Source organism: Saccostrea cucullata, unplaced genomic scaffold (assembly GCF_032062105.1).
Source record: "Saccostrea cucullata isolate Sc308-1 unplaced genomic scaffold, CSIRO_AGI_Scuc_v1 ctg5888, whole genome shotgun sequence".
Classification (NCBI taxonomy): Eukaryota; Metazoa; Mollusca; class Bivalvia; order Ostreida; family Ostreidae; genus Saccostrea; species Saccostrea cuccullata.
The window spans coordinates 17,672-40,757 of NW_026932000.1; the positions used below are offsets into that span (position 1 = coordinate 17,672).

The window sequence follows — 23,086 nt, forward strand, 5'->3', positions numbered from 1 at the left end:
ATATAAAGAACCTCGGGATCCCAGCATCACTAGTCCAAGGGCGGGCGGATCCAGCAATTTTTTAAAGGTGGGGTCCATGGTTGTGTCCCTCTAACCCCCCCCCCCCCCACACACACACACACCGATTCACACTCACGTATGGAAAGATCTAACGTTGTGGTAAATAATATATCTGTTTTACCAGGGAACTTTAAACTAATATACTATATATTAGTATATAGGTCCCTGGTTTTACGTTACTTTTTTCTTTGAAAAAGTGCCCCAAGTCCGAATAAAAAACAAACACATTTCAAAAACTACTAAAGCCTGAATATTAAATGGTTTTGCAGCATTTCCGAGGAGTACAAAGAATTTTCTTTTACAATTTGAAAAAAAAAATTTTTTGGGGGGGTGGGGGTGGGGGTGGGTTGGGGGTGGGTGGGATGTGTGTTGGGTTTAAAACAGAGTGACATGTTACATATATACATACATGTTACGGTAAATAAATAGATCGCGTGAATCTAATATCAAATTAAACAACGCAAATTACATAACATAAGATATGAAAATAAGTAGAATATTTTCTACAATTCTCTCACAGAAAAGTAATTTTGAAGGTGAATGGAAGAAACTAAATGTGTAATTATCTATCTATTCAAAACATAAGTTAGACTTACAAATAATTATTACAGGAAAGACAAGGAAGTAAATTGTGATGTACGGGATTATCGGGGGACATGTTGGATTTAAAGGTGAGGCTAGATTATATTTTGTAAATTTAATATGCTGCAATGGGTCATGATTCAAACAAAATTGAATCAACTAACATTTCCAGATATCATCATTGATCTAAAGTTTAGTACACGTATAATACATTTACAGGTGTATTTAGATAAATTGCATGAGCGGGCCAGTTTAGATCATATTCATTAACTACATGAACTGTTTTGACTGTTATCTAACATTTTTTCCTGATTTTTTTTTCAAACATAAGAAAAGTTTACATGCCATTTTAAAACTACAAATAGATCCTTCCTGTATATCCAAACCGACACTGTCTTACAATTTCTCTAACGAAACAGGCACATAGCATCGTTTTTGAAGTAGGGGAGGGCAACCTGAGAATTTTTTTTTAATTACCTAAAAACAGTAGACAAGCAAAAAAAAAAAAAAAAAAAGAAAATTGAAAATTAACCAAACTCGAACATCCTATTTCGGGGGGTGGTGGGGATTGGGGGTTGATAGTGGCCAACTTTTCAAGACAAACTTCCAAATTTTCCTATATTTCCTTGCTATGTATATACTGTGGTAAAAAGTGGGGGGGGGGGGGGGCAACCATCTTTTAAATAGACATTTTCTATAGTAAAAGTTACCTTGGGGAAAGGGGGGGGGGGGGGGGGGAGGCAGGCCTGCAAAACATAACTCTTCTATTTTATTTATTTGAAATTGCGTAGCATTTCTTTAGTCAGTGACCCATGCCTCCATTTACAGGGTCATCTGATTTTTTAACCGAAGCCCCAGAGATGGACCCCCTGGATAGAGCTCAAGTACTCCTCCTCTGTGACCTGTGTCAAACAGCAGCATTACAGAGTCATTGTGAACATTGTCACGTAAATCTTTGTGTAGTATGTGTTGAAAAGCATCTTTCTGATTCATCTAAAAGACACAATGTTGTACCATACAAGCACATAACCGCTATTCCTAACGTTAACTACCCAAAATGTCCAAACCACGCCAAGAAACATTGTGAACTTTACTGTGAGAAATGTGACATTCCTGTCTGTTCTACCTGCATCTTCTCTGGGAAACATCATGGGCATAAGTTAACAAATATCTTACAGAATCCCGGCTTTATAAAAGAAATTTTAAACAACGATTTGAAAGAACTAGAAAAAAGAATATGTCCTACATATGAAGAAATTGCATCAGATTTAAACTCTGAAAAACTTGATTTGGAAAAAAATTATGATTAACTGACAACAGCTGTCACCAAACAAGGAGAAGACTGGCACAGAGAAATTAACATCATTGTCGCCAAACAGAAATCTGAAATAGATGAGATGAAAAATAAACACTTGGCTGCTCTTAATGAACAGGAAAATGAAAACAAACAGACCACGTCTGATGTTGAACAAAGCATACTTGATCTGAAGAAAATACTGGACTCCAATGATGTCTCCCTAACCTCTGCATATAATTCAAGGATTGCTGAATTTAGAAGTTTACCTCCTAAAATCAAGGTTTCATTACCAAGTTTCTCTCCTCATAAGATCTACACAGAACAGTTCTATCAAATGTTTGGTTCTCTGTCAGCATTATCCATTACAACAGAAGAACATGGCTACACAATGATGACACCAGAAGCTGTATCCTGTTCTCCAGTCAAACCGCTGCTTGATGAACCAGACCTCATCACCACCATAAACACTGGGTATAGACTATGCAATGTTACCTGTCTCAGTGATGAAGAAATCTGGACACGTGGAGGAGACAAAGTCATGAAACTCTACAACCTCCAGGGCAAACTACTGAAGTCAATCAAAACCAAGTCTAGGAACATACCACGTGACATAGCAGTGACAGATAGAGTGGAGATGTAGTTTATACTGACTCTGGTACAAGAACTGTAAACATGGTGAAGAATGACCAGATACAGGAAGTGATCAGACTACAGGGGTGGAAACCTTACCATGTCTGTAGTACCTCCTCTGGTGACCTCCTGGTTATATTGAAAAGTGATGATGATAAACAATCAAAAGTTGTCCGTTACTCTGGCTCCACAGAGAAACAAACCATTCAGTTTGATAGTGAAGGTAAACCTGTGTATTCATCTGGTTCTATTAAATACATCAGTGAGAACAGGAACCTGGATATCTGTGTGGCTGACTATGGAGCCCATGCTGTATTGGTGGTTAATCAGGAAGGAAAACTCCAATTTAGATACACTGGTCATCCCTCTACTACCAAGGGATCATTCTATCCATACGGCATCACAACAGACAGCCAGAGTCAGATCCTGACAGCAGACAGTGACAACTGTATCCACATCCTAGATCAGGATGGACAGTTCCTCCGTTACATTGATAACTGTGATCTACAGTATCCATGGGGTTTATGTGTAGACACCAGAGACAACCTCTTTGTGGCTGAGTATAGCAGTGGTATATTGAAGAAAATCCCATGCATGTAATCAATGTTTTATATAATGGCATGTTGTGATATAGATAGAATTTTTTCCAGTAACCAAAATCGCAAGATGACGTAGTTTAATTCAGGTGCACTTTCTAGTGCTCATGTGTGTTTGTGAAAATATTTTCAATAATATTATCTATGAGGTATAATATATTTAAATGAAAATTTTTTAATAATAATTGTTTAAATTCTATGCAAGGTTGAAATGATCGACTTCTCAATAATATAACGTATCTTTGAAACAGAACCTCAGTATTTCAAAATGAAAACCATGTATATTTGTGAGCATGAAGAAAAACATCACTTTGACGGTCTAGCTGCCATGTACTTCACAGTGAAGAGTTACAGTAATTATACTGTTCAGTACTTTTGATACAGTTAGAATAATATGTCTTTTGATCTTATTATAAATACATGTACATCCTTTTAATCTAGATATATTTAAGTTCTTAATTGACCGTGTTGACCAAGATAAATTTATTAACCACTTTATTCTATGTTTATCATGGATTCCTTGTGACTCAGAGGGTGCAAGATAACAAGGTTTGCCTGTACATGTAACCCAAAACAAAGATGAGAAATCTGATTCAGAAAACCTTTTATTGTAGATGTTTTCATTTTAATTCATATACATCTTTAATACAGTAGTGGTATTTATTTATTTATTATAGTGACATGTGTTAAGTAAAACAAACTGCCTTGCGGTAGGTTCCTCAAAATGGCCCGTGCATTCATTTCAATGAGACGTTCTACACAAGATTTGCTACTTTTAATAATTACTGTTTTGTACTCGTCCGTGTCCTTCAGTTTCATTTTGTTTCGCAAAACCAGTATTTTCTCATCTTTATTGCTGAAACAAAATTTAATAAGACCAGGCCGATTATTTAATCTGCTTGGGATCCGCATTGCCGCTATCACTTGTACGTTTGAGGAGACCTCCTCTCCTAGTGAATGAATAAGATCCTTTGCTTTGAGCAAGGGGTCCTCGCCTTCTGAAAGCTGTAATATCGGCACGGTCTAAACGATTTGATTCGCCTGAGCACACATTTGTACCGCTTTCGTTTACTGCCTGTATACTTTGTTCGACACCTTCTAGTTGAGTCTATAATGACTGAGTAGTTCTCAGGAGCTGGTCTACACGCTGCGTTTCAAGGTCTATGTCTACCGATAGCCCGAAGTGATCTTATTTTTCATCGATCAATGTTTTTTATCAAATCAGTTCTTAATTTATCAAGCTGAGATTCAAACAGACGTCTCATGATATCTTGATTAGATTTAAGATCTTGAATAGCACTTATAACAATGTCAAGCTTGTCAGATATTGCAGAGTCAATGTTGGGTGGAGTGTTATTCGGTAATGACCTTGAGGCCATATTTGAGTTATGTAGCTTTTTCTTTCCCGTTTCCTTCGAAAATGAATCGTCAAAAACACTATAATGAAGCTGCTCACTTGATTTAAATAGTATTGCATTAGTTTGACTTAATATTTCACTCACGTTCACATCGGGAGAGTTTGAATCGACCTCCAGTTTGAAATCGCTCCCGCTTCCGCTGTCACTGCTATTTCTGTTTTTGTTCTCTTTTTATGACGACTTTTTGGCATATCCCACACTTCAAAAAGGATATCATGAACACTTATTCACACTTTTGATCTATAATAAGTTCGAATTACTGGTTTTATAAGCAAATTCCAATCATGTGAACGAGATCAAGAAAAACACGTCCATCTTGCTTGAATCACGTGACTTCCTGTCAGGTCAGGTTTAATAATGTTTTAACCCTCATAAAACCCAATCAGACTAGTGTTCCTTTGGGAAATGTTATTTATTTCCAATATATGTACAATAATGGTTGGGATCGGATTAATTTTTATCCGGATTGGCCAAAACTAAAAAAAAATAATTCTCAAAAATTTGGTTATTTCGTTTCAATTTCTTTAATAAATATGGTTAATTAACATATTTTCCCCAGTTGTGACTGGTTTAAAGAATTTTTTAAAGCACAAGTTTAAAAAATATTCACAAATTATGTGTTTTATTTTCATAAATATATCTACACGGCTTCAATTCACTTTACATATTTTATTAGGTATTCATGTGATGCATTATTTTACAGAAAAGTTTTTACAAGAAAGCATTTTATTTGGATGTAAATAATTTTTTGAATTTCCATTGAAAAAAATACAAAAAAATCATATAAAATAATTAAGTCCTTATGTCAGCCTTTCAGTGTTGAAACCATTGTTGATTCTATAAAATAACAAGAGGCCCATGGGCCTTATAGGTCACCTGAGCATTATTCAACAACTTTCCAGTGATTGAATTTGATCCATGTTTTAAGCCAGATGCTATAGCATTTACAATTTGTTCATCATAACTATACACTTAGTTTGGTTGCTTTATACCCATAGGCATGGTAGGGGAACAAAAAATGCATTTCAACAAATCAGTAATATTCAGCAATAATCAGTTGTGCCCCAACCACACATGAAACCCTGACCTTTAAGCCTAGATCCACATATTGCACAATTTTTGATAAGGCATCCTTGCTTTTCAAAAATATTTGATTAAAACCAAGGAGCAGATTTCAAACAATTCATTCATTTTTAGTATATAAGTACAGCCCCCCTTTATGGTATCCCTGACCCTGGGGCCTTGAAATTTACAATTCTTGCAATTATGTCCCTTGCTCATAACTATATAGGTATTTCATCTGCTTAAAGTCTAGGAGCAAAGAAGAAAATATTCAAAGATTTAATGTTTTTTCACTATACATGCATAATCAATACACCCCCCCCAAAAGAATTGACCCTGGGGCCATAAAATTCACAATTTTGGTAGAGGTACTCTTGCTCATCATAACTATGTACTTAGTTAGTTTATTTAATACCCAGGAGTAGAGAAGAAGATTTTCAAAGAATTCATGTATTTTCACTACATAATCAATAAGACCCCGCCTTAACATCAGATCCCCTGACGTTGGGGCCACAAAATTCACAAATTTGGTAGAGGCACTTTTGCTCATCATAACTATGCACTTTGTTAGTTAATTTGATTTTTTAAGATTTTCAAAGAATTCATGTATTTTCACTATATAAAAATGAGTTCACCCTTTAACAATGTACCCCAGAACCCCTGACCCTGGGGCCATAAAGTTCACAATTTTGGTAGAGGCACTCTTGCTCATACAATATATATAGTTAGTTTATTTAATACCCAGGAGTAGAGAAGAAGATTTTCAAAGATTCATATATTTTCAGTAATAAAGTGCAGGGAAATAATTTTGTTACAGCATCCCACCTGATTTTGGTTTCCTATGGCGGCTGATTTTGATGCTTAAATTGCTTGCTGATTTTGATGCTAGTTATCCCTAAGGGAGGTTTAATCCTTATCCTGATGCTGGTTTGAAACTAGGTCAGTGCTAGTAATGCTACCGGAAATAGGATTATCCTGCCGGAAGTGGATAATTCAAAAACAACATTGCTATTTTAAGCCATTAAAGATAATTTGTGGGGTAATTTTTATTTGTAATTTGTATTAAATGACTTTTCTTTGTCTATTAATTTTGTACACTTAGTTTTTTGCTTAAAAATGGTAGGGGAACAAAAAATGCATCAACAAATCAGTAATATTCAGCAATAATCATGCATTCAAAAATAGATAAATACCAAGGAGCACATTTCAAACAATTCATTCATTTTTGTAAAATTTTTTTAAATGCTGATGCTGATGTTAGTTCTATCCTGATCCTACTTATGCTGATCCTGATGCTGGTTTATGTAACAAAATTAGTTCCCTGCACTGTATAATCAATAGAGCCCCGCCCTAACCCCAGAACCCCTGACCCTGGGGCCATCAAATTCACAATTTTGGTAGAAGCACTCTTGCTTATCATAACTATGTACTTAGTTAAGTTATTGAATACCCAGGAGCAGAGGAAGATTTTTAAAGAAATAATGCATTTTCACTAAATACTTTTTTAGCCCCGCCCTAGCACAAGTACCCCTGACCCCAGGGCCATAAATTTCACAATTTTGGTAAAGGACTCCATAATGCAATATTACAATCATGCAAACAGTTTGACTGCTTGATGTCCAGGAGTAAAGAAGAAGATTTTAAAAGATATGCATTAATTTTAGTGGTTTTGGTTTCCATTTAAGGCCCCAGGGGGGCAGGAATCATGAAATTCACAATTTTTGTTCCCCTTCACCCATAAATGCTTTATGCCAAATTTGGTTGAAATTTGTTCACATTATAACAGAGAAGAATGAAAATGTTCAAAAATTACGACCGATTGTAAAAAGCAAGGACGACGACGGACGAAAACAGATAGCAATAGGTCACCTGAGGGACTCAGGTGAAAAAAAATAATTGTGCGCATTCCTCCTTAAGAGGCAATTAATATGATTCATTGTATTATCAGGCAATATATACTCAAAGTTAATTCCACACGTTTTAATGCATTATCTGAAAAGATATTCTAGTTGTGGAATTTCTATGATATAATCTTTTTAATCCATCTGTCCTTCACGCTTTTAGGTTTCCATTTAATTTCGATTAAACCAAGGCCAGCCCCGTTTATTACTGGTATTGTGAGTGAATAACGTTGAGTTCTCTATTTGATTCCATCAAAAACTATTGTATAATAACAATTTTATTCTTACTCTTAACACATGTATCTTCAACATATAAATACACAAATGAATGGAAATCTATGGCATTAAAAACATCACAACACAGAAAGAATGTCAAAAGATTAAAATATGCATTTCGTTTTGATGTACAAATGATGAACGCTGAGGAACAGCAACGTCACAAGCTTAAATAAAAATATAACACTTACATTGACCATAAAGTGTTATGTTGGCTCTTCCATTAATTGTACCTTTCATGAAGGATAATGCATGGGTTTAAAAATGCAAATCACAATAATGCTGTCAAGGCTGGGAGTTAAAAATGTAAATGAAACAAATGGAGATAACGAACAGTATGAAAGATCAAAAGACCATAAAACAATACAAAACAGGAGCAGAGCAAAAATGGGCCTCCAAAACATTATACTTGGGATCAGGTGTCATGGAGGAAAATGTATCTCTTGTCGACTGGTCACAACCTGAGTGTGCTCCTTATCATGATCGGGAAATAACGGAAAATGCATAAATAATGGACTAACAAATTGTATAAAAAAAAAATTCAGTCAGCATTTGACTCAATGATAAATTGTATTTGCTGACAAGGTCATGGTATCGACCATAGAACTTACGAAATGATGACTATAAAAAAATTCGATGAAACAAGAATATCAGCATTCTCTGCTGATATTCTTGTTTCATCGACTGGTTTGTCAATAATTTACCTCGTTTTAAAAAATAGTTCAAACGTAGAGCATGCGGTTGCACATCGAAACAATCAAGACATATAAACTCCGTATGTAGGTGCTGAAGGTATGTTGCTGCATAGGTAAGTTAAATTGACGATAGAAAAGTTAAAGTTATCCCATTTATCATAATGATTGGTTTTTAGTTAACCACTAATGTCTTTTCAAGTAAAGAATCCAATTATGCAACAGATACATCAGCATATAAGCAAAGAATTATTGATTCTGAAGGATAGAATCATAATTGCAACGCAAAGGAACTCTATGAGTATTTGTTTGCATTTACAAAGGTCATATGTTTTTCCAAAAAATAATAATCCATTGCATAATAAATAATTTACAAAGAATCTGCCAATACTTATGTGTATATAATGGCCTAACAATTTTTATTAGCAAACGCCTGTCAGCATAAAAAAAACTTAAACTTGATGTTAAATGTCGGAATATATTTTCTAAAAGAATTTATTTTTAATTTTCAATGAAATGCCTAATCCTTAGTAACTGTTTTAAACTCTTATTACTGTACACATTGTATGAAAGATTTTCATGAACTCTTTCACCACTCATGTCACCAAGTACGTTCAGAAACTTAGATATGCCTGACCCAGGACCAGCCGTAAAAAACATACTTAAGTCTGAGAATGCTCTCAAGTCTGAGAATTTTTCTGAAATCCAAAATTCACAGACTCAGCGGCTTTCATAAAAAAAATGGAGAAAAATAAAAATTCCTTAAACCGTTTTATTCTCATATGGCTCTCAGCTGAGTAATTCTCAAGACTTGAGTTCAGATTTTTTTTGAGAATTCTCAACGTTTTATGACGGCAGACCCAGGAGGGATGAAAAATACGTCAGACATAAAAACAAGTGTAGTTCATTAATATGACCATGCGTTCCGAACTAAGAGCGAAAAAAAGAAAGGTTATAACTTTAAAGAATTTGGGCAAAATCACGATATGCTTTTGTAATTAAAACAAACTTCTTTTTAAAAAACTTTTTAAAGCTTTGTCTTTATCTAGTAATAACCATTCCAATTACATGCATTAGAAATTCAGCAACTAACGTAATCATTTTCATTGATATTTCATCGTAAAACAAAAACACTTGAAAATTCAAATTCAGGATAAGGCTAGCCCTGGGATTCGAACAAGTATGAGCGATGTCATTAAAATCACTTCATAGCTACTTGTTTAGTTACATATTCATGTCAGAGTGCTTCAATAAAATGTAAATGTGTTTATACACATTTCATAAATTGTCAGTCGGTGAAATTATTTTAAAGGGATTACATGTACAAAATCTATATGCATGTATAAGAGAGACAAAGAAAAAAAAGAGAAAGATTGGGAGGTAGATCTTGTGTCCATTGATTTGTTATATTAACAGCACAATGTGATGGTCAAGCCCTGAAGATTTCCGGCCAAGATACTCCTCAATTTAGATGAATATAGCTACACTTTTATTTTCTTTATAACAGATTTAATTGTTTAGAATAGAAAAAGTACAACACACCTTTCTTCACAATCCCTGATATGTACACACTTCCTTTAATAAAATCATTGAGTTTCAAATGCTCTTTGCTGAAATAGCTGACCATTGTGTGTTATATGTTAGTTATTTGGTAGTTATTGGGAAGAGACAACACACATTCAAATGGCACAGGTTCAGCGTGAGTACTATTCCTTGCTTTTTTTTTAAAAAAAAATCTTATTTAATCATTTTTATGATTTATAAAAAGGTCTCAAATATACTATAAGGAAAATTATATAAATTAAAAAAAAAACACATTCTTTTTAAAATTCAACTTTGGAATCATTGATAATATGTCTATCAATGTTTTATTTTATATCACTAAACCTCTTGATTTAAAAGTATCTATATTAAATATACATTCCATTGATGTAGAAAAACAAACAGTTAATAGCTATTTCTACCCAGTACATTTTCATCTTTGAATTTTTGCATGAATTAGAAGGTTAAGGTCAAGATCTAGTAAATTACTTTAGAATGGTTTTTGATGCTAGATCCAATATGACGTCATAATTTATTCAAGCATAATTTAAGTTGAAAAGAAATAATGTATAAAATAAAACTTTTTCCATGCACTCAGTCTGAAATCAGATGAAAAATAACCCCTGTATCTATATTCAATTTAAAATGAGTTCAACTTAGAAAAACGCTATTCTGAGAGACAGTAGACAATATTGCTACATTTCTTTTCTGCATTTTTCATTAAAAATAAGTGTTCAAAATGTTTTTTATCTATTTAATCAAAAAATTATTTCAGAAAACACCGTATTTTATCGAACTTTATTTGTAAAATGACATATAAAGGAAATGTTTCTCAAATTTGAATAATCTGATGGCTCATTCTTTGACTAGATCTTGACATTCACTGTGATATTTAATATGACTTAGGAGACAATGATGATAATGGTGATTTTATTTCTTATTTAAAACAGCCCCTGCAGGAGGACCTCACAATGTTGTGGTAAGTAATATTAGATTACACAATCACATCGTTAATTTTTTTTAAAATAAAAAGCTACTGTCTGATTAAAATTAAAATGAATGGGCATTCTTATTTTTTTTCAATCGTGTTAGTGTACTTCTTTTTTGATTTAAACTATATTTGATGAATTTGACTAAGTTACTCAATATTGATTAAAATATACATGTATAATTTTGTTCCCTAATGACAAGTAAGCCCCATGTCTTACAACATACAGTACGACGTACATTTATATTTCCTTTAAATTAGGTCACGCATTATGTAAAATAGCGAATGACGTCAATTAATCTGTAAACAGTGAAAACTGTCTAATCCGACACCTGTTTAATCCGACACACTGTGAATTAAGATGTTAAATTTCCTTCCCATTTTAGTATTTTCCTTGTTTTTAACACTGTGCAATCCCACAACCTGTCTATTACGACACAAAATTTGTCTCCTAGTGCATGTCGGATTAGACAGGTTTCACAGCGCAGTGAAAACTGTTTAATCCGACACCTGCTCAATCCGTCACACTGTGAATTCTGACGATAGATTTCTTTCCAGATTTACAAATTTGCATGGAATTTTACACTATGCAATTCGACACCCTCTCTACTCTGACACAGAATTTATCTTCCATAGCATGTCGGATTAGACAGGTTTCACTGGTTTGATTTCTTTTTTAGGTCACACAGCCTGTCCCCACCACGGTCGTCGTGTCTCAGCCTCCCCAGAGGAACTGGATGGTCCCTGCTATACTCACATGTTTGTGTTGTTTCTGGCCGACCGGAATCGTCGCTATTTATTCCGCATACAGAGTAAGTGTATTGTGAAACATAGCCATAATTATCATTAAATTTGTGATAGAAGCTTGATAAACCCAATTTTAAATTAAACCAGCCAAACTCGTTTAAAAAAAAACAAAGCAAAATGTGTCACTGATGAAAGCTTCTTTACTCGAATGAAAAATATATTTAGGCTTTTTTTAAAAAAGTTTTATTTGATGCTAAAAAGAGATTATTTTTCACTATTTATCGTAAAATTTTCCTTAATTTTTTCTATCGTAGTCTTATATATAATTTTTTTAGAGACGAAATGATTTTTAATAACATGTTAGATTATAAATGGATTAGAGATAGGTAATTTTTAATTTACAGGCAAAAGAAGCAGCATCTAGTGGTAACGTTTTAGAAGCGGAAGTTCAGTCTAAACGCGCGATAGGTAATTTTTTTACAGGCAAAAGAAGCAGCATCTAGTGGTAACGTTTTAGAAGCGGAAGTTCAGTCTAAACGCGCGCGCCTATTTGTCATCATCTCTCTGGCAGTCGGGGTCGTACTCTTTGTAATCATAATAATTGTACGCGTATCAAGCCCTAGCACGAATCAATACTAACGTTTTAACCATTCCTGCTAGAGGCATTTAAACTCCGACATATTTTTTTCTCAGAAACATTCTTAGCTAACATTATTTTGTATTAAATACATCAAAAATTAAACGTCTGTTTTGTTAAATTTTTAATATAAAATTCTGAATTGTCAATGAACTTGTTTGTAAAATCAAAAGTTTTTTTTTTTACAAACTGATTTTACAATTAACTAGTTAGTAGATTTACCCTTTCATTTTTGTTGAAAAACAGCTTCCAGGTATGTGATATAGTCTGCACTTATTAAAAGAAAAAGCCTAGAAATCTTACATGTAACATAGAGAAGGAATGCATTAAGTGTTCTCAATGTTTTACGTAAAGATGCTATAATTGCTTTTGGTATTTTTGAGATTGTAATTTTTAAATGCTCTTTGGTGTTGAAAAGTACAAACATCTGATTCGCACTTTTTGATTATTTTGTTCCGAAGTACTCCTTCACTACTCTGAATATTTTAGTGCGAAGTAAAGAAAGTTTTCGTAGAAAATGAATTGAAATGCGATTTTATCCATGTTTAAATATTTTAATATAATTTAGGAATCCAGTATAAGTATGATGAATCGAATTAAATTTTTGAGCTTTGAAGCATAAAATTAAAAAAAAAAAAGAAATATGATTTTGAAGTATGCCAAACTAAAACAATTGTTAAAAATTCATTGACACAAACAAGTGTATGTGACAAGCAATTTGACCGTCTTATCTTATATCTAAAAAAAAAAAGATTAAATTGTTTTCATATATATGAAATGTGTTTTGACTTATTAAAGTTATATGTCAACTTTTTAAGCGTGTTGAAGCTCTTGATTTTTGTTGATGCAACAAGTTTACATAGATAAATGTAACCAACTACATAACCAATGTCATTGGGGGTTAATTCATTCCTTCATTAGTCTAGTAATAAAAGGTTATCAAGTTAAATTTACGACAGTTATAATGTTACATATGAAAAATTGTCAACTTAACCTCTTCCCGTGCAAAATCAAACTATCCCCTACAGGAAAGTATTCCTGATACTTCCTAAAAAATACAATGCTGCATTCATTGTGAGCCTTCGTTCTGAACACCAATCCCAATCAATTGCTTCCGCTTCTGTACAACTTGGTTATACGTATTAACATTATTGATATATTCCTTGTTTTCTAGTATTAATATAGTCACGAGGGTTGTAAGAGAAGTACATAGACCATGTCTATTTGGCTTCTTTGCCATGATTTTGAAAAAAAAAATACAAGAAAGGGTAACAGCCAAATCTGACCCCTTAATTGAGGTAAAAATCAGATGACTATTAAAATTGTAATAATTTGTAATGAAGAACTTTAAAGAATGTTTGCATTTTAACCAGCAATATTTGGGATTTAAAGCTTCCATGGAAGCCACTGGAGGGTACAGAAGTAGATCATTTTCCAAAAATTCCTCAATACTGGTAAAATTTTATCATATTTGAGATTCTTTTTTCTTCGGAAAACACGGGGAACAAGCCTGCCTATCTGATACCTTTTTATCAAAATGCATCTTTCTCTGTAATAATTAATTAATAAATTAATTAATTTCAGTTTTAACGTGTCATTTGATTGGTTAAAAGGTTTTATCTATTTCGTATAACATAACTTGCATACGTCACAATGAGTTACGTCAACAACGTATCACTCTGCTTGACGTTACTTTTGAAATAATCCTTACTTTGAAGCCTTTTCCTGGAGGAAATACTGTCTCATTGTCTACATTGAAATTGAATTATAAGAAATGAAGCTTATTCCAACTTATGTTATCCAATATAACAAAACTTCGCGGTTTATAAAGCGTAAACTGCCCCAAGTTATGTTATATCGGATAACATAAGTTGAAATAAGCTTCATTCCTTAAACAACTTTTAAAGTCCAAAATCTGTAACTAGAATATATATAATATACACTGTATAATAGCATTAAAATTTTACGCATTTTTTTCTGATGACTAACAAAAAATAGCAGAATTTACGAACGATATTAAGGCCAGATCGGATTTTTTTTAAAGAAAGAAGGATATGGAGATAATGAACAGTATCTAATCTCAAAGTCCATAAAACAATACAAAATAGGAGCAGAGAAAACACGGACCTCCGAAACATCAGAGGTGGGATCAGGTCCCATGGAGGAGTGAGCATCCTCTGATGACCGGTCACACACGCCTTGTGCTCCTTGTCATGATCAGGAAATAACGAAAAAAAAATCCGTCGCAAATTAAGTGTATAAATAATGGACTGACAATTAGTATGTTAGTCGCCAGTAAGCATTTTGTTCAATGAAAGTTAAATGCTTTTAACTCAAAGGAAGTAAAATACAAATATGGTGCCCAAAAAATAAAAACCTGGGCTGTTTTGTCATGGCAAATTTAATTAATCATGACAAAAGTGCATAACATCAATTTGAATGTACATTATACACTTAATTTCGACATGATAACACAATACTGGCGGTCCAGTATATTATACATTTATACATTTATATAGTCCATTACACATTTAATATACTAACAAATAATAAATATTCCCTCACTCTGTACACATTAAAAATTCATTTGTTGTTTAAAAATAAAGAAAGCTAAGGTTTTTTTTATTGTTAGGATATTAAAGAATTAAACAACAATATTCAAACCACTTTAACCAACATTTTTTACACAGGCAGATGCTAATTTGACCAGAGTTAACCACCATGTTACAGGGGTTCTCTCCCATGGGCACAAGAATGCTTTTGTGTACACATGGACGGATAAGTTCGGCTCGACAGCAACATCATCATCTATACTGAAGGTTCTGGAGGATGTTGCAGAGGTATTAAAATTAAGTACATGATCATAGAACAGATGAATATTATATCAACTTATAAACTCTCTAATAATGACAACATTTATGTCTGATATGTAAACTGTAAAACAGTAATATCTGAGAAAGCATTAATGGTCAAGATATGTAGAATAAATGAACGTTTTGATATTTCTTATTTCAATAATTAATGAAAAAAAACAATTATAAACAAATTTAAAGTATAAAACTTAATTACCCTATTTTGTTACCATGAATACAAATAAGATTTTGCATATGAATTAGAGATCAACTGATAATGCATTATAAAAACATATTTTATATGTTTTCCTCTTTGTTATAAAATTTCACTTTTGTTTTCATTTCCAGGGGAGTTCACTACCACCAACCCTATACCTGCAGGCTGATAATTCTTCGAAGGACAATAAGAATTTTATTTTGATGGGTTTTCTGGCAAATCTGGTGCAACGGAAGATTTTCAGGAAGGTCAGTATTTCTTCCATTTAACAGAAACCAATTAATTCTTTTAAAAGAATTTTCACCTTTTTGAGAAAAAAAAACATACAATAAAAAATAACTTGGAAATCTTGTGAACAAATGGGGGTTTTGTTTGTGTAGTTCCATGGATGTCGCAAAAACTAATTCATTCTAGATAGGAAATAAGAGTTGAAAATTCTCAAAAACTATAAAAAGGATGTTACTCAGTATAAAAGTGTTCCATTTATAACTTCCATGGCAATGGGGCTAGAAAGAATTTGGTTTTACATAACATCGATCAATGAAAAATAAATTCTGTTGAAGTACAGCAGAGTCATGATTACAGCAGTCTCGGTGTGCGGGAATTCTTGATTTATGTAAAAAAAAAAAGTTGTTTAGATAAGGGCCCATTGAAGCCTTAAAGCATTAAAGGGTAGGCTTTCAAGAACATTCTTTTCAAAATGTTAAAAAATGTGTAAAATATCTTCATTTGCAAAACAACAGGACCATAATAAGTGAGCATTATGGTCACTTGATCTTTTGTTACATTGTAAACTATTCAACTTATCATTTTTCAGATCAAACTGTGATTCTTAATGGTCGGACACACGCACGAGGACGTGGACCAGATTTTCTCCAGAATTTCTGTCCATCTGTCCGGAAAGGACATCGCAACTCTCCCCGTCCTTCAGGGCTTGATGGCTGAGTCCTACCATCCCACTCCCCAAGTGAGGCACCTGGATGCACTCTGGCCATTCAAGTCCACAACCTACAAGACGCTGGACGTCACTTCTCTAGCCAGTGCCTTCCAGAGGAATCCAGATCCCCTCGGTCCAATCTCAAAGAAGGGGAAGAAGGCCTTTGATGCCATGGTGGGGACCTCAAGAAGTGAAAGAATGGGGGGAAGTTGTGCCAAGCCGACATTGATTTGTGGACGAGACACCTGGAGGCTGAGCGTCACATGCCATACCCCACAGTCATGCAGGCATCCAAGTTTGGGTCATTCCTGTCCAACACTGAAGAAATCGAGGCACCAGCAGCACTGGAAAGTCTCCAGCAGCATGTTTCCACCTTCTCCAGACAATCAAATGTATGTATAAAAAATGTGTTTTTTTTAATGAAACACATGAACAATTATTTTTTTTTTCTTAGTAAAGTTTATTATTTATCAACAGTATTATTAATAGATATCAGAGTGTAGAGATTTACATATTTTTTTGTGTACAATTCTTTTTCTTGAAAAAGTAATACAATTTATTGGGAAATCAAGTTCTGATTTAGTATATTCAACAATAACAAAATTTTATTTTTAAATTAGATACCTAGGTTTCCTGAATTTTGTATTCAAATACCATCTACATATCATAGAAGATGTGAGTATTATTTTTAAGGGAAGAGATGTAATTCTATTTTTAAAGTAAAAGCAGAGTTTTATTTTTCAGGTCAGAGTTGTAAAACGACGAAGTCAGTGAAACACCCTGCCACAGTTCATCATTTTACATAAATTCTCCTGTCAGTTGTTCGGACTCTTTCTGCCGAAACTTATTTGAAATAAAATTAAATTTTATCAAAATTATATTATGCCACTGTAATTCTTATTTCAATTTAATTTTGTCATGTTAAGAAATTATTGAATATGTTTATTAAAAAAAAATTCCTTTTTTTTTTTTTTTTTTTTGTCTTTATATCAGAGAGATGAAAATATTTGCAGGCACAAAATAACTTTGTCAGGAACTAAAATGTAATTAGTAAACCTAGGGCTTAAAGCATTAAAATTGACATGCATTGATAAGCTTTTAAATGGCATATCTGTTAAGGCGCAAACAAATATTTAAAAAAAAAAATAATGAACAGAAACAGAACAGAAAGACTGTAACAGATCCAAAATGCACAATTGATGGCCAATGGTTATGATGAAATGATGAAACCGAGATAGTTTTATTTTGATGAGACTGAGACCATTGGATGGACAGTCCATTATAAGTCATGATAAGATATTGGTTTAGTTAAAGGTAAAGGGGGTGTTCAAACATTCAATTTGAATCATATACATAAGATGCAGATTCAAGTGTGCTGACAAGAAGTAATTACTTAGTAATAAAAGTAGATAACGGTCATGATTTTTTGAGTGTGTTTCAAATCATGTCACACAAGGGCCAATTGTTGTATTTCATTTTGATTCAATATGTTTTCATTCAAAATGCGATTTTCATTAGCAGTTATATATTTTTTTCTTCTGATTGAAATGAACTGTTTGTGCATATTTATTCTGATAATTGTTTTTTTTTTAAATGCACATGATTTTTAAAGTTGTTTGTTATGTTAAGTTTGCTGTCTTTGTAACAAATAAATACAGATTTTTTGTCAAGTTTGATTAGCTGTTGGTAAACAACATATGTGCTGAAGGGTTAAGCATATACTGGTACATGATGAAGTCTACAACAGACAGAAAAGAAAACAGTTTATTGGGGCAAATATTTCATTCATAATGCCAAAGTTGGGTACAGTCCACTAATTGTTTTCCCATAGGCGACAATAATAACGTTTCTTCTCATAGCGATGTCCCTAATTTTCGTTCAGAAGTGAGTGACCACTCAAATCAAACCACATCAACTTGTCTGTCCTTGGTTAAAATCTCGAGGTGGCATATAAAATTCGTTTTCCGGCAAAATGCGTTTGTCTGTTGGAACCTCTAAAAATGAAAATGAAAGTAGGGGAATTTCAGAATTGTAACTGGCGTTATAATGCACAAAATTATTCGGCTGATCTTCTTGATAAATTACATTTTCAAAGCTTTTTGGTAGGAAAGATACTCCTTATCAACAAGTGTGAGGCTCAGTTTAGTACATCTGCCCAATTTTTTTATGCAAGTCTGCAAATTAAGGAACTTGGATTTTTTCTGCACTACTTTCTTCTCCTACTGATTCTAAAAATAATCAGTGGAATGTACCCAGTTCAACAAATATGACACAATGTAAAAGAGTGCATTTGTACCAAATACTAAAAACGTATAACATTTAGCGGTGTATTCTTTTTAGCGAATTTGGTGGCAAGCAGAATCAGCTAATTCTAGTATATCACTAAATGTCTTGTATAATAATTTTATAACCAGCAACTTCAGAGAGAGCAAAATCAAACCTATGCTAAACTGTTGAAAATTGAATATCCGCCAAATATCGAGCACGCCAAATGTAATACATTTACAATACACGGGTGGTCCCCCATCCAATTTTTGCTGGTCTTGTCCAGATTTGTGCCTCATCTCATCTAGTTACAGTCTTGAGGGAAGGGGGTAAATGACTAATATCTCGTAAACCGTGGATCTATAATCCTGGATAAAAATGCCCTAGTCAATTAAAGTCCAAAGATTTAATCTGTAAGACTTTCTTCCAAGCCTTTCGGGTCCTGTGATCATGAAACATCTAAAACTTAAGTCGAAATATTATTATTAAATGTTGTGGAGGTCAAGCAGATAAACAAATTAAAATGTTTCAATATTGATTCACCAAAGTTAATTTATTAACATTTTACTTAATATAAAAACTTTGACTTAAGGTAGCAACTGGACACCTGACCCCAAAAAAACCTGTCAATAGATTTTGTTGAATTTTACACAAGGTTCATGTAAAGGGATGTGTAATGAACACTTAGTCAAAATATGAACATGGCATTGTGGGTAAATTACGGAACCAGGAGGTAATGCGTTACCTCCCCTTTCCAGTCACTCCAAAAATCATATGCATAATACAAGATAATTATTACCCTTAAAAAAATGTATTGTGCAATATGCATTCAATATCAAAAATTATTTTTAAACAGTATTGATAATATTAACTTATTTTAACAATAAATTGTCTGAACATATATAAAGTTAGAGAATAATCCATGTAGAACATTTGAAATTCGACTAATTTGACCATTTTCATGCACACAGATTTGACACTTTTAAAATTTAAAAAAAAAATCTGTCCAATAGGATTTTTTTTTATCATTATATTAAAGATCTGTCTAATACTATTCTTCGCTCAAAAATTTTGGACACATTGAAAATCATCAAACCCATGATACCGAAATAAATTAATGGTTTAGAGTAAGAAATAGGTGCTGAAGTGGGAGGGGGGTATTTTTTCCAAGAAATCCCTTTGAGAGTTTATGTATAGGTGTGGTACGTCTTTTTTAAACCTGAAACATCTTTATTTTAACATCTTTTAAGTGTATTTAAAGAAGATTCTCGTAATTTATTTTACATTTAACAAGTCGGTAGAAGCTCTAGGGTAGTGTACATTGCTATGCATACTGGAAATTTATTCAAGATTCATAGTCAAAGACATTTGACGGAGGTCAAAAAATATACAAGCCAGAAATCTCTTCTCATGGTCCACAACTATTCCCCCCTCTTTTGGTTTCCCGTCGTAAAGGTAAGAATAATAATAAGTGGCTATTCAAAAAAATGCATAGCAAATTAGGGAAAAACAACTGAAGAAATAAATCAAAAGTAAAAATCAATTGCTAATAAATGACTAAAGAAAATATTTTTTTTTATGAAATAAGAGTACATGTAGAGTAATAACTTGGAAGAGTTACCTCCCCTCTCCCCTAGAAATAAAACATGTAATTAAACCAATATTAAAATTATCCATAAAAAGTTCCTCAACAAAATTAAAATATGAATTTATATTTCAACAATAGAAACTTGAACAAAAATGTAATTTTAATTAAAAAAAACATTTAAAAATTCTTCAACAAGATCCCTTTTGATTACTTCTATGCAAACAAATACTATGTTTTCTTATAGGTTTCTAAAACATATATTGTATGACAAAAATGTCCAATACTATTTCTCGATTGAAAGGGGGTGAAATTGGAGATAATAGAAATAGACCTCTGTTAATACATGTAATTTTATGATACTCAGGCTGCATTAAGAGGTAAATAACTACATGTATTAAGTTACAGAATGGTCTAATACACCCCCTCCTTCTATGCATCTGATATTGTTTTCATTGCAATGTCAAAAATCCCCCTAACTATTAACATGTCAAATGTTTTTTTTACTTAATTTGTCCGAAAATAGATTTTCGTCATACAGAATAAAAAAAGGAATCCATCTGACAAAGCACTGCAAAATTCACAAATTTCTATTTCATAGAATAATAAGAATATTATTGAAAAAATGTGATCAGTACTCTTTCAAATTGATCAAAAGTCATTTTATTCCATGAGCAGGTAGGATAATAACATTTTATAGGCCATTCCAAGTCTTTTTTTCTGTTTGGCATCCATTCGCACCTTGGTTTTTGACACCTACATGTATCAGACAATCAAACAAAATCAGAACCTACACTTGATTATTTTTGTTGAAATCTTTGAGTTCTGTCAGTTTCTCAAATCTGTACAATAAATATGTCTTAGGTAGTTTACTTTAGGCATTTATTATTTTGATTTTGCCAAAGAATAATTATTTCTACCAGAAAAGCAGACTGATGTGTTTTATTTTTTAGTTTATATTTTTTTTTACAAATAGGTACATGTAGGTAGGTTTTTGATTGAAGGTTGGACGCTAAACAGAGAAAAAAAACTTAAAATGGGCTAAGTCTGAAACCGTCCTTGACCTGAGACATAAAATTACATAAACTATACCTAAAAATTAAAAACAAAATGACAATGCTGTACTGGGACATAACACTTGATGCAGGACATTTTATATAAAAAGTTAAAAAAAAGATTCTACATGAATATTTGGAGCAGCTTATTAAAAAGCCTTAAAAACACTCACAGTAATAATTATGCATGATAGAAAATATCTGTTGATTGGCCTATTACTGAACCCGACATCACAAGTCGACATTAAATTATGCGTACAATTTTTTTTTTAAAAAGAATAATCTACACTCTAGAGCATTGTAATACTGCACCTGACATATACAAAACATAACATAGTACATTAATCATGAAAGGCTGCATGTGGAGTGATCTATTACCACACCAGACATAAAAAAAACAGGGTAGGTAAGGGGTTAAAACTGAAAAAATCATTCTTCCGTTGAGCTGCAGAAGTTGAATCATCATCGATATGAATGGTCTAAACTTCATATTCATATACCTTGTACTCTGTACTGATGAATCTATCTGTAATTTATAAAATTTAACAAATACAATATTATCTGCAGTCAACGTCAAAATATATTTCTCACAAGGTCTATATCTTATATATAGAATTTCGGTAAAAAAAAACAACATGTGCATGTTACAGGAAAAGAGAAAATGTATGGGTGGACCGGGAATCAAATCTGAGACCCCTATTTAACTAGTCATGTGCTATACAGACTGAGCTACCATGGACGATGTATAACCATGGCCAAAACCATTACATATAACTTGCAAAAATTTACACCTCATACATGTAAATTGTCAATTTTCTACACTTATTAAATTTAGCATAGCAAAATTTAAATGATGACTTAACCATTATCACTATTATGCTGACATCAAGATCCCCTGGTCTGCTATGGGTTGGTGGTTCTATACTAGAAAGTTCCATCTTGATGGCTGAAAAAATAGATCAAATAAATATACATGTATACCAGCAAAACCAAAAATTTAATTATATTAGTTGATTGGCAAATCACTTTTTAACCAGTAAATCTAACATTAAATTAAGATGCCCTGCCTGGCCAATATTCTAACTATACAGCAGCAGTATAAATATAAAGATTTGTCAATTTCATCAGACCAGCAAACAACATGTAAACAGTTTCAATGTTTACCACACTGACTCAGTTTTTATCAGTGAAGAAAAACAAAAATATTCTGTCCAGGGTTCGGCACTAAGGGTAGTCCGCTGGCCCGCGACAACTGAATATTGAGTTTGGACTACTAAACATGCCTTTAAACTTGCCCTGCAGGGCTACTGTAAATACCAAACTGAAACACTCACTCAGAGCAACAAAAAAAAATTATATAATTTACACAAAATTAACCTGATTATTGATAAATTAATTTACTTTTCAAACATGTTTTATCCTAAAAGTTATTTTTGTAAGTCAAAATGTAAATACTGTAAAGGTGAATCGAAATACCCTAAATGATTATAAAATGTGGAATTTTTTTAATAGAAAAATATCTTAGGTACATTATCTGACAAAAATTTGGCCTCAAGTGATCTTGGAAATAAAAATAAATTATCTGTCCCTCACTGTAAATACATAATCTGACACCCATGAAATTTTCCCCTCCCTCCCATCCCTATCAAATGAATGACTGTCCCTTTAATACATTCTCTGAATTTACTAATACTCATAAGGGTGAAGTTTAATGCTGAATTAAAGTAGACCTATTATCATGAAAGTA

The 23,086-nt window shown here is 32.7% G+C and overlaps 1 protein-coding gene and 1 pseudogene across 1 annotated transcript; both read left to right on the top strand.

The window, feature by feature from the left end:
- The first annotated feature begins 1,502 nt into the window (after nt 1-1,502).
- On the top strand, nt 1,503-3,178 carry LOC134234235 (uncharacterized; annotated as a pseudogene).
- Nucleotides 3,179-13,765: 10,587 nt separating this feature from the next.
- Nucleotides 13,766-17,990, top strand: LOC134234233 (uncharacterized). The gene is made up of 5 exons (XM_062716286.1): nt 13,766-13,882; nt 15,119-15,268; nt 15,629-15,745; nt 16,429-16,826; nt 17,179-17,990. Exons 1-5 carry the CDS (start codon nt 13,766-13,768, stop codon nt 17,189-17,191), a joined length of 795 nt encoding a protein of 264 aa, XP_062572270.1. The 3' UTR covers nt 17,192-17,990.
- The last annotated feature ends 5,096 nt before the right edge of the window (nt 17,991-23,086 follow it).